Below are 13,168 nucleotides of genomic sequence, written 5' to 3'. Positions count from 1 at the left end.
GGGGTGATATAATCTGGTGCAAGTATGTGGATAGTGATCGAAGTGGGGAGCACGAAAAGTCTACGATTGGCCGTAAGGGGATTCCGGGTTTATGAAGTTTTGGCAAGCCGTAAAAGGCTGGTGCGGACCCGTTCCTGCACATTAATTTTAGGTAAAGATTTCGAGAATTTGGGTGGTTTCGGAAAATTTCGACCAGCGTCTTATTCAGTACTGATTGGGTCCTTGTGGTGGGGTCCTTTTTTAATTTTTCGTAGTCTTGGCGGTTAAGGAGGGTGGACGCTATTTCCTCGTAGTCCTGCATGTTCAACACAACGGTTGAGTTGCCCTTGTCCGCTGGTAGAATTACAATGTCCCTATCTTCCTTCAGTAATCGCAGCGCTCTTATTTCGTCAGACGACAAGTTTCTTTCTCTTCGGCGGTTGTTATTGCATCTTATTAAGCCTACTGATTTTAATCTGAGCGGTTCCCGCACTTTATCAAGGAGACGCTGGAACACATTCTATGCGACTGTCCTAAATATAATGTTCATAGACAGTCCCTGGCATCCGTTATAGCGCACCTTGACAACAGACCAATGTCAGTTGAAGTGATTTTCACATGTCGTGGACAGAAGACATCGCAGGTGAAGGCGACGAAGGGACTACTTAGGTTTTTAAAAGGAACGGGCTTGGACAAGCGGCTGTGACAGTGATGTCACGTACCACGCAAGAGTGATGGACTGTGACTGATGATGTGTGTGCTGTGCTGTGTGCTCTCTCTCTCTCCTCCCCATCTTTAATTCCCCCTCATCCCGCTCCCATGTGTAGGGTAGCAAACCGGCTTTACTGAACTGGTTAACCTCCCTGCCTTTCCTTCTCCACTCTTTCCTTCCTTGCTTCCTTGGCAACCACTCGTTGCCTACAACGCCGGCTTATCTTCCTCATCGGACATATAATGCTTTCTCATTAATAACTTTATTATGAATTTCTGCATTCACCAGCATTTGTAAAATGTCGCTAATAAAGGCTTCGCTAGATGATTACACGTTGAGCGATTTAGTTCACTTAATGAGTCAGTATAGATTACCAATTTCTTGTATTTGCCAGAGAATTTTAGACAGCAGCTCATTGGGTTTATTCGAATAGTTTAGAAAGGCATTTGATTCAGTATGTCATGACATCTTAATGAACAAGCTTAACAAATACGGTGTGCGTAGAGCGGTGCTCAAGTTATTGAAGGACTACCTAACTAACCACTACCAGTATGTTGGCATAAATGATTGTGAATCCACTTATGCTGCAATAAATAAAGGTGTCCCGCAGGGGTCAATCCTCGGGCCAGTGTTATTTTTAATTTATTTCAGATCTATTTGATATTCCAATTTCTCCTAAGCTAATAATGTAAGCAGACGATGCCAATATTTTCCTTGGCGGATCATCTCTTCATGAGCTTGAACACGACTTAAATGACTACTTGAACTGTCACATTGGTTAAGGTGTAATAAATTGCATTTGAATGTTAATAAAACCAAATATATGATATTTCCTCCTATATATAAACCATGCAACTTCACTACAGCTTTTATGTTTGAGAGCACAAAACTGGAACAGCTAGAGAGCCTAAACCCTTGGGGGTGTGGTTCAGTGAGGGTTTAATGTGGAATAAGCACATAGAGAAGCTCGTAACAGAACTGAGTAAAACGGTAGGATGTATGTACAAAATTACCTCCCTCCTACCTAACTGGCCAAAAACTGAATTATATTCCACGCTCTTCTACTCTAGGCTAACATATTCTGTTATGGTGTGGGGCACAACCACGCAAAATAATTAAAAAGTTATTAGCTGTGCAGAAGAGAATGTTGAGAGCACTTGAGCAATACCATGGGCTCATTACAGACTTAAGTACAGACCCGATCTTTAAAAAATATTCTATGCTGAAGGCTAGCGAAGTGTACTAGTTCAAACTTATGCAATGAATTTAAACGAAAGGCGCCGGAATGTCTCCAAACCAAACCTGAACATACACATTACTCAACACGTCATAAAAACAGAAAAAAAGCCAAAACTAAGGACCATGCAACTTCGGTAAGCAGCGTGTACAGTATCAAACACTCAAATTGTGAAATCACCTGAACAACCTCAATAATACCAGTGTTGTGCGTACAAATGATGCTTTGATAGAACATAATATTGAGCTTGTGTAATTATTTTTTCTCCTCGTTTATGTTTTTTTCTTGTCATTGTTGAAGATATTGCTGTTTTATTTTTGTATACCTAGTTTGTATATATATATATATACATATATATATATATATATTGTATATCATTTTCATAGTGTTGTAAGCTATTCTCTTTATGTATTATTATTATTATTTTTTAGCGTCATTTCTTGCTGATTTTTTATCACCATGCGATTATTTCATGCTTCTGCTCGTCGACCTGCCTGTCGAACTGCGTTAGGAGCAGAGGCCTTTTTCAGGCTATTGTATAGCCTTTAGCTTCTGCTCCCGCTCCTGTAAACAAGCAGGACAAATAAACCGAAACGGAAACTGAAACGAGATGGCGCCAGAGTAGCGCGCATCGTCTGGTAGTTTAGGCTGCAGCTGCTGTGAATCGCGCCCACGCGTCACCCACGCGCTGGCTCTCGCGATCTCTAGATTAGCCAGGCAGTCGCGCCACACATCGCTCCGTTTGTAATGTGCCGCACGAGACAGATTGCCCACGCCAGCCAACGTATCGCGAAAGGAAAACACGTATAGACCTGTGCTCAAATTTCGCCTTAGGGAGTAACGTAATCGTCGGTGAACTTATTTCCTACGGCTATCTCCAGCGCATACATTTCAGCTGTGAAAATTAAGCAATTTGCGGTAATATTGTACACTCTTGTGACTGTTCTGATACTACGCTACATCCCACATGTTGACTTGTCTTAGATCCATCTGTATAAAACTCAGTAAAAGACTTGCATTTTTCTTGTTGGCTCTGAATTCTTGAATTGTGTTCGTGAGGGGTCTGTCCTTGTTTTATAGTGGAAAGAGTGAAATCACAAAACTTTGAGCAATCTGTTTATGGGGTTAGTATTCGTGGCTTCTCAACAATAAAAAGAGCTTCCTCAGGGAAGGCCTAGCTTACCGTTGCTGCACATTTATACATACTTTTGAATGACGGAAATGCCTCACGCATGTGCGGGCGCTCGATCTTTTAGTCAGACCATCAGGTAACTGTAATGACGTCACGCATAATTACGCCGAGAGCTGTGAAGAAAATTCGGAACTAGAACTTGATGATCTCCTCGAAGTGCCTGATGAATCTTCTATACGCTGCTCGAGCAAGCAATCCGGAAAATGCCCCGGTCATTACGCAGAAATAACGATTAAAAAGAAGACGGGAAAAAATGTGAGGGACTGACGAGACAGAGCTTTCCTGGGATGCAACGCAAATTACGGCGTCCGCCGCTGTCATCAATGGATTTGACACTCATCGACTTCACAGCACATCACACATCTCAGTGACAACTGAGCCAAAGCGTTAAAGCGCTCTCTGTAAGGAATTGGTTTTTTGGCAACTCTTGCGAGCCATTTCCGAAGGCAACGCTGGTGTTGCGATTGCGCAACAAAACGAAAAAAAATTTTGCAATATGTTCGTGTGCAGTTGCAGTTCATCATCATCATCATCAGCCTATATTTTATGTCCACTGCAGGACGAAGGCCTCTCTCTGCGATTTCCAATTACCCCTGTCTTGCGCCTGCAAATTTCCTAACTTCATCATCCCATCTGGTTTTCTGCCGACCTCGACTGCGCCTCCCTTCTCTTGGTATCCATTCTGTAACCCTAATGGTCCACCGGTTATCGATCCTACGCATTGCATGGCCTGCCCAGCTCCATTTCTTCCGCTTAATGTCAACTAGAATATCGGCTATCCCCGTTTGTTCTCTGATCCACACCGCTCTCTTCCTGTCTCTTAACGTTAGCCCTAAGATTTTTCGTTTCATCGCAGTTGCAGTTATGTATCAGTATATCCAGGCTGCTGATGATCGTGTTTTTAGGCCACCACTTTGAAGGTGGAAGCGGACAGCAAGACGGATATCTCCTGTTCGTTGACAATGACAAACTGGTGGAAGAAACGGGTAGTGGGACAAATATAGGTTCCTCTTTTTTCCACACAAAATGTTTCTCCCAGATGAGAAACACGTTATGTGAGAAAAAGAAAAGAAGGAAAAAGTGGCAGGCATTCTTTGCCCATAGGCGAATCTGAGGAATATTTCAGGTTTGCCAATGCGTGAAGAATAATAGATTCAGAACAAGGACTCACAGATGGGCTACTTGGTACTGATTCATGCTTTCAAACGTATACGCAGTGGCGAAACACATAGGAAAGGCAAGAAGGCGCAGGCGTGCCGCTGTTCAAGAAGATTACTTGAAGGATACCTCGAAGCACTATACCGATACTCTGAAAGAAGATCGACAGTTCAGTTAGCTGGCATGAATTCATATAAACGTACCGCGTGGGAAAGATGAAGACACACACGCATGGAAGACACACACGCACCTGCGTCTTTTCCTTTCTGCGTGAGCGCTTTGCGCTGCATCTTTATACGTGTCAACCAAGAAGAGAGAGGAATTAAGCACAGTGAAATTCGTTCCCCAATCGTGCCCGACGAAGAGTGAATGCAATATAACGCCTCTGGAACGAAATGCACGGCACCCATCTGAATGTATGCATCGTTATTCAGGTACAATTGTTATGGTGATTGCAGCCGTTAGACTTGCCGCTGTCAAATGCTGATGTTGTAAGCTTCTAGCGCAGGCTGGACCGCCATCATTTTATAAGACCCTGAAGCAACCGAATACACTGTAGCGGGATACAACTTGCGCTATATGAAATCGATAGCGTTTATAATGGCACACAGTCTCGCATTTTAAAGGTAACCGGCTATATTTGCCGTATAATTACGGTAATATTCGATGGAGCTTGGATGTTTTTAATACTTCTGGCCAGGCCTGAAATTGTCATCAAACGGAGTATATTTTTATGAGCTAAATTCTATGCAAATGTGGCGTAAGGCATCACGTTACGGCATGTATATCATGACACTGACGTTTACCATGTAATGTAGCGCTAAATTTTAATAACATCGATGTTTCATTCTTAGGTAAAAAAAAATAACTGAACCATCAAAGCCCGCTGCAGCTTTTACTTTTATTTATTCCAAAATAAGTTGTGATTGCCTATAGAATGTACCTTTAAAATGTTCACTTTCATAAAGCTTACCGCGTTTGAGTGCATGCGCATCGTCAAATAGCACCGAAGAACGCAGTTGAAACGTAATTGAAAAAAAAAAAACGAGTTGAAAGTTGAAAGTGATAACGTTACCAAATCACGCGTAGCTTGCTCGAGAGCGCAATATCTCTGTCAGCGCCTTCGGAACAGAATCGCCAGACTCAAATTAGAAAACGTGCATGGACAATAGAAGAGTGCGTCAGAAGCTACACGTGGTAATTTGAGGACCATCTTTTATTCGAGACAATAAGATACTTATACGCTAATAACTGAAGCTGCACGCAGCTATTATTGTTAATAATATTATTACTTCCAAACTAAGAAGCCGAAAAATTGACAGCGCGGTGAGCAGAAAACACAAAGATGAAACGTTCTTGGCTTAACCGTTACTCAAAAGCATGCTCACATTTCGCGTGCCACTTGTTTCTTAATGAATTAGCAGTGTCTAGAGGAAAAAGTGAAAGCATCTAGGGAAAGATCAATGAGAAGAAGGAAGCTCCAGGGAGCCGAGATTCTTCCTCGCTGCTTTCATGCAAATGAGAGTTTGAGTAATCGCGGAGCCTGTAGTCCCATTTCGCCGAGAATTAATGAGAAAAAAAGAAAATGTTAGAAAGTTTCTTAGATGCTACGCATTTCTTAAGAAAAAAAAAGAACAATTTCAAAGGCAACAAAGCAGCACATGAGGGACGCGCGCGGTGCCTTGAGCTCAGTATTATATAAACGCGCGTGTTTTCGTTTGGGCAGCATGACGGGGCGCTATGCGAGGCATTAATTTCGACCAGGCCCGGAATTCATTTAAGGCGCTTGGGGTTATCCGGCCAGGCTCATCCTCCTCGCTCCATTTCCCTACTTATTTTGCTCCGCTTTCGCGCATCACAGCCATGGAGCGAAATGGTTCCGAGCCACTATGTAACCGGCTGCCAGGTAATTGAGCCCAGCGCCTCCAACGACGCGGGGAAAACGCGACTCTTGAAATAAAACCCTATGCTGCTTTCATAGCACTGCACAGAAACACAAGAATCCTAGTGAAGCGGCAGTACCAAAAGAAAAAAAAAAGAAAAGCAGGAGAGCCGCCTTACGAGGCGCTAAAGCTCCAAAGTGGGAGTTACATATAGGGAACAGCGACTCCCGAGAAGGACCCGTCGTGCAGAAAGGAAGGCAAGGCGCGGGAAAGAAACGCCACACGTACTTGGCCTTGGCCCAGTTCAACATACAAGTAAGAAAAGCGAACTGGAGCCAAAGAAAGAAAAAGAAAAAAAAAGAAAAGAAAGACGAAAAGAGAGAAAACGAAGCGTTACTCCGAAAGACAAGCGGAGCGGAGTGCTCGGTGTATGGCGACAGGTGAAAAGAAACGGATCACGAGCGCGAGGAGAGGCGCGTTGAATTATGCGGGAAAGGCACCGGCGCCCGGATTAGACGAGAATTGATGACGGCCCATCGGTTCGATGCGCGCGACGGGGGATACACGGTCTCGACACTTCTTTTTTTATTTTCTTTCATCCCTTTATTATTTCTTTCTTCTTTTTTCTTACAATCCTTGCTTTATTTTTTTTCTTAGTTTCTTTCCACAATTCCTCGCACTTTTTTTTTTCTTTTTTTTTTCCGGAGGCAGGGTGCGGGAGTTGAGAGAAGCTAGCTTCCCTCCGCATTCCAGACACCCGCTGTCAGCAGCGGAGACTGTTCATCACCACGGGCGGAGGCGTGCGACCGATTTCCGTTAATCGGATCGGAAGCACGTCGCTTAAAGCGTTTCCTCTCGAAGCGGGTGCTTTCGAAGCGGGAACGAAGCGAAACTATTTCCCCTAAGAATGCGCGTCACTCGTCGTGCAATGGGCTCGAACGCTGCACGCGTTCAAGCACAGGGGCATTGGGAGAAGCAGTTTCCTGTGAGAGCTCGTTGCGGCGAATATATGCACGCCGTCGAACGAATGCGGAATACGTGAACGCATAAGAAATAAAGCGCTTTTTCCTTTCACACCGATAACTTGTTACGGGCTCCTAAGTCGCTTGGATGTCCTTACATTCGTCGTCGGCGTTAGCGTCTGTTGTACTGTCGGATACGCGTATGCCTCCTGCCCACAAAAGCTTTCGGAGTGAAGAATCCGCAAGAATATATAACTAAATTCAAATTTTGCCCCGGTCAACGCATCCTCACCCGAATTAAGAAAAAATATATGTGTGGAGTACAGCTCTCTACTTTTTTAATAATCTCACGGGAGCGTCGATGGACGTGACGGTTAGCGCCGTGTCATGGAACGCACCTTCGGAAGCAGCGAGGGGTAAATGCTCATGCGCGCAAATCATCCTCTTGTTCGAGCATCGCCTGCAAGGATGTGCTATTCAGCTCGACATAGCATCTGCTGCCTGTCCGCTTCCAACGCAAACAAGCCGCCGCGGTAGTCCAGTTCGCTATGGAATTGTGCTGCTCAGCTCTAGGTCACGGGCTGGATCACGGCCGCGGTGGATCTGTTCATGGTTCAAGTCGATCACAACTTCACCAACACACGAGCACATACAGGACCAGTCATTGAATCTTCGCGGATCATATCATTTTATTCAAATTAAATGGCCTACGCGAGGACATTCGACGCTCGCTGACCCAACACTAGGATGCCGAGAGTTACTGTGCCCACAAATTATTTTTACAATTGGTATATTTATCAAATTCGGACTTTTTGGTTTATTATTTGGAACCCCTTTTCAATTGACGTATACGCCTGTTATTGCAGTAAATACGAACAGGCTTTTCCCTACATTCATTTAGGTTTATTTCGCAACAGTACACAGGGAATGAGAGCTTGAAAAGGGGGTGGAATGCAAGAACACTTCTGTATTCTGCATAGGATGCACGCTACAAAAACCCAGGTGGTAAAAAAATTATACCGGAGCCCCCCACTACGGCGTATCTGATAATCAGAGCAGGGTTTTGGTACGCAAAGCCGACGAATTGATTTTTTTTTTCCATCGCAAGCAGAAATGTGCGCAGATGCTTTTGACTAGGCGTTGCGTAATCCCCCTGCTGCGTTTGACCGTCATCTCCCGTTTCTTCGTCTGTCTGGGGTTTTACATGCCAAAACCACTTCTTATTATGAGGCACACCGTAGTGGAGGGCTCCGGAATAATTTTGACCACCTGGGGTTCTTTAACGTGCACTACCACGCAAGCACACGGGCGTTTTTGCATTTCGCATCGAAATGTGGCCGTTTCTATTGTGCGCAGACAATCGTTACAATAAGCAGTTCCAAGTGACAGGTGAGCCAATAAGAAGTGATTGGTAATAAGATAAGGGATAAGATAGGTGTGTGCGTGTGTGTGCTCACACACACACGCTCACACATATACGCACACATGAGGCGCATATTATATAAACAAAAAAACAGCAATATTCAGCTCGCTAAGCAGCAAACTTCCACTATTCATTTTTATTTACTTTACGGTACATGTCCGAATTACGAAATTGAAGCCGAGAAATAATGAGGATATATATATATATATATATATATATATATATATATATATATAGTAGGGATCCTGGGATTAGTACCTGTTTCAAGATGCCCATTCCTAAAGTACGCTACGAAAACCCTTGTCGTTGCTGTTAGTTTTGTTACGCAGTGCGATGAAGGGGGATTTTGGAAAACGCGAATGCCAGCGCTAACGCCAGGAGGGAGGAAAGAGAAAGGCAGAAGGCAGGGAGATTAACCAGAATAACGTCTGGTTGGCTACCCTACACCAGGTGAATGGGAAAGGGGAACACAAAGAAGACAGGGAGAGAGAGGAGGGAAGGAAAGAAGGAAATTAGCGGTTAGTTCGCTCACGCGTGTATTATTGCACTCGAATCTCATACGACCTTTGGGGATAGATATGAAAACTAGAGTCATTACGTAATCAAGGAGTACAGGATGCGTACGTGAATATATCGGCAAATATCTACAAAAATTCCACAGCTACCTTGGTTCTCCACAAGAAAAGTAGAAAGTTACCTATCAAGAAAGGGGTCAGGCAAGGAGAGACAATCTCTCCAATGCTATTCACTGCATGCTTAGAAAAAGTATTCGAGCTCCTACACTGGGAAGGCTTAGGAGTGAGGATAAACGGCGAATATCTCAGCAACCTTCGGTTTGCAGATGACATTGTCCTATTCCGCAACAATGGGGACGAGAGACAACAAATAATTGAGGACCTTAACCGAGAAAGTGTAAGAGTGGGGTTGAAGATTAATATGCAGAATACAAAGATGATGTTCAATAGCCTGGCAAGGGAACAAGAATTCACGATCGCCAGTCAGCCTCTAGAGTCTGTAAAGGAGTACGTTTATCTAGGTCAATTACTCACAGTGGATCCTGATCGTGAGAAAGAAATTTATAGAAGAATAATATTGGATTAGAGTGCATACGGCAGGCATTACCAAATCCTGACTGGGAGATTACCACTGTCGTTGATAAGAAAAGTGTACAATCATTACATTCTACCAGTGCTAACATATGGGGCAGAAACTTGGAGGTTAACAAAGAAGCTCGAGAACAAGTTAAGGACCGCACAAAAGGCGATGGACCGAAAAATGTTAGGCCTAACGTTAAGAGACAGGAAGATAGCGGCGTGCATCAAAAAGCAAATGGCGATAGCCGATATTCTAATGGACATTAAGAGAAAAAAATGGAGCTGGGCAGGCCATGTAATGTGTAGGATGGATAACCGGTGGACCATTAGAGTTACAGAACGGGTACCAAAGAAGGAAAGCGCAGTCGAGGACGGCAGAGAACTAGGTGGAGTGATGAAGTTAGGAAATTTGCAGTCGCAAGTTGGAATCAGCTAGCGCAAGACTGGGGTAATTGGACATCGCAGGAAGAGGCTTTCGTCGTGCAGTGGACATAAATATAGGCTGGTGATGATGATGAAAACTAGTGCTAGTCCTCTGGATTCCTGCTTATTTACCATGACATCATTACTACCAAGGTATTCATGATTTCGTACTCTATGATTACGTTTTTTTTTCTCTCATTCGTTGTTACTATTTTCATGTATCTCAGCTATGATTGAGCATGCTACTTTTGTTTTATCTTACTGCTACCTTATTCCGGCGTGCATTTTTCCTTTCTCTAGTTTCATTGTGGATATATTCCTTTGTGGTTATTGCTCTTGAAACATGGGGTTGGAGCTACTCATTAGGCGGCTTTAATGCAATATTTTTATCATTATCCATAATTTATATCACACATGGAAATAAAGAGAAATTGAAATTCATTACTACCCAGGTTTAATTATGTATTTGCAACGTGTGCCCTAAAATAAATTGATATCTTGCTTATTGCATATCTGAATATTGTTATTTTACGTGGCAGATAAACTCTCCAAGTAATCCACGTCAAGTAATTTAGCGGTACTGAGCGGTAGTCTGGTTCTAAGAACCAAGTCACTGACGGCGGCTGTACAGCTTACGCACGTATTTAGAACTAGATCACTACCCTACTCCTACGCTTATCCCCTCTCTCGTTAACCTCGCCCTCCCCTGACAGCGCCATCTCAAAAGTCATCGACACGTAGAAGACGGGTGCGCGATGTTTACATAAGCTCCTGTTACCCAGCGAAAAAGAAAAAAAAAAGATACAAAGCAGAATGGATGGGGACATTGCGGAAGGGGGCGGCAGCTTCAAAAATAGCGTTACTTTATGGTATGGTACTGAAAGCGTTAAACGCTGATTATGTCCTACACTATGCAAAACAAAGCTGTGCAGCTTTACGGATTCATAATAAATTGTGGAGTTTTACATGTCGAAGCCAATTCTGATTATGAGGCACGCCGTAGTGGGGGGCTGAGGATAAAGTTTAACCACCTGGGGTTCTTTACCGTGCCCCAATGCAATGTAGACCAGCGTTTTCACATACCGGAATGCGCTCGCAGCAGCCGGGATCATATCCGCGACCTCAGCAGCGCAACATTATAGCCATTGAGCTACCACGGCGGATTACACTTTCTTTGTTGCGAATTATTGGCTATCACGATTGTCCAGCAATGGCTAGTCAGTTGCGAGCATCTGTTGCGTGTGACGAGCTTTGCGAGTTCAGCCGTATTCGATGCGCATTTCACTTCTACGCAAGTTGTAGTCGCCCTATAGCGAAGAGTGATGACGCAAAATACAGAAACATCATAGGAGAGACCTTCATTCCACTGAACAAGAGGGTTTCAGCGTTTGTTAGTGCCATCTCTGCCCTGGAGTAGCGGGTATTGATATAGAACGAATTTAGCGCATGAAATCTCGGCGCTAGTCTTAAGGTTACTTAAAATGTCGACTTTAAATGTCGACTTCAAACGCTTGCATTGAAAATTGGCTGCATACTCACCAGCATTTCGTATATAGCATCTACAATGTTGTACATCTCCTCTCGTGTAATGAAGCCGTCATTGTCGACGTCATACAGCTTGAACGCCCCTGCAAAGAGAGACAGATGGAAAGGGAAATAAAACAAGCTCGGAAAGAGCCCATATGCTTAGTTCAACTCCATGCCAACTCCAGCTAAATCACAAACGCTTCGACTGCACGCTCTCTCCAGCTGTTTTCCTCTATTCACCTGAGATACGAAAGCGTTCTGCTTCTTAAAGCGTTACGATAGTTCAATAAGCCAATGACTTATTCGTTTATTTCCTGACATGTGGGCCTAATGATCGGACTGACTCGGGCTGCTAGCACCTATGCCATGTTGTTTGTATTGAAATTTGCACATTGACCTAGTTTATCCACAGAGACTGCCTGATTATTGTGCTTAATCAAAAGCAAACTCACGCACACAAAGACGCAGTCAATTGTGCCTGCTCGCATTTTATTTTTTCCTTTGTTTGAAATTGTTTGCATTATCGTTTACACGCTCGAAAAACTTAGTTCAAAACAAGTCAATGTTAGTAATGCGTATCGAGTAGCTTCAGTTTATGAGGTAAATCTCATCTAGGCTTGCTGTTATAAAATTATTTTGGCTGCGCGCTCTATGGCTCTAAGCGCGTTAGTGGATTGGTTGCCATTTGGCAACGCTTGAGATGTGGAACACATAAAGGCCAAACTACACGTACGCTCACCGGCGCGCAAAAAGCTCGCGCGCCTTGCGTTTCCCGCGCCTCGCGAGGAATGGTGGTTTGAACTACAAGACGCGTGTCAGCGCGCGCGTCCTGCCTCACTATTTTCGCCTTGGTAGACATCGTTTAGTAATTTGTGACGCAGCCAGAGCACGGATATTTTTCTGGAGAAGATATCTATGGTCGTGCTGGGCTTCGACGCATGCGATCCGTCGTGCACCATCTGCGCATGCGTGAGCCGCGTGGGCGCGAGCTTTCGCGCCCACACGAGTGGAATGTTTCTGATAACCTAAGTTTTGCGTAGCTTCCTATGTTGGCCGCGAAAGCACGCGCTCTTTAAATTAAAGCAAGAAACCGCAGTTTCTCCCGAAGCAGGGCAATGACGTCTAGTGCATCATTCATCGCAGTAAGATAGGCAGATTTCCGGGGAAAAATAAAGAGACACATTGGCAGCTGCGCGCAAACAATTAGCTTTGAATAATCACGTTTTTTTTTCTCCTTCTCTCCTTCTCGGTCTTGCGCATCTTGTGCTCTCGCTCAGTCCATGCGGCTTCACTTAACACTTCTTTTACCTCAACGTGATGGTGGCGATCATTATTGGGGACCTACTGCAAGAAATGCTACGGCAATGCCGCGAATTTAGATTTAAAAGCTCCAAGAATGCCACCTGAGGAACAGTGCCGCGCCACTCGTCATCCCCGGTGCCAAAAGGAAGTACACAAATTTAACCTCTCTGAGGTTAACTGCTCTGACCTCAGGTTAACTAAATGTCGTGCGAGGCACGCTTTACCACTCTCTAAATGACACCTGAGTCGCTTAGTGATTGATTAAAAGGGTAGTTG

General features: G+C 44.1%; 1 protein-coding gene across 1 annotated transcript in view; it reads right to left on the bottom strand.

Moving 5' to 3' along the window:
- LOC119437206 (frequenin-1-like) overlaps positions 1–13,168 on the bottom strand; it is a 275,518-nt gene that overhangs the window by 30,987 nt on the left and 231,363 nt on the right. The window contains exon 6 of the mRNA XM_037704257.2: positions 11,603–11,691. Coding sequence (XP_037560185.2) covers positions 11,603–11,691 — 89 coding nt within the window. The remainder of the gene's footprint in view (positions 1–11,602; positions 11,692–13,168) is intronic.

The sequence above is a fragment of the Dermacentor silvarum genome, chromosome 1, assembly GCF_013339745.2.
Source record: "Dermacentor silvarum isolate Dsil-2018 chromosome 1, BIME_Dsil_1.4, whole genome shotgun sequence".
Taxonomy (NCBI): Eukaryota; Metazoa; Arthropoda; class Arachnida; order Ixodida; family Ixodidae; genus Dermacentor; species Dermacentor silvarum.
Note: the sequence above shows the minus strand (reverse complement) of the source record. Positions and strands in the feature narration are given on the sequence as shown.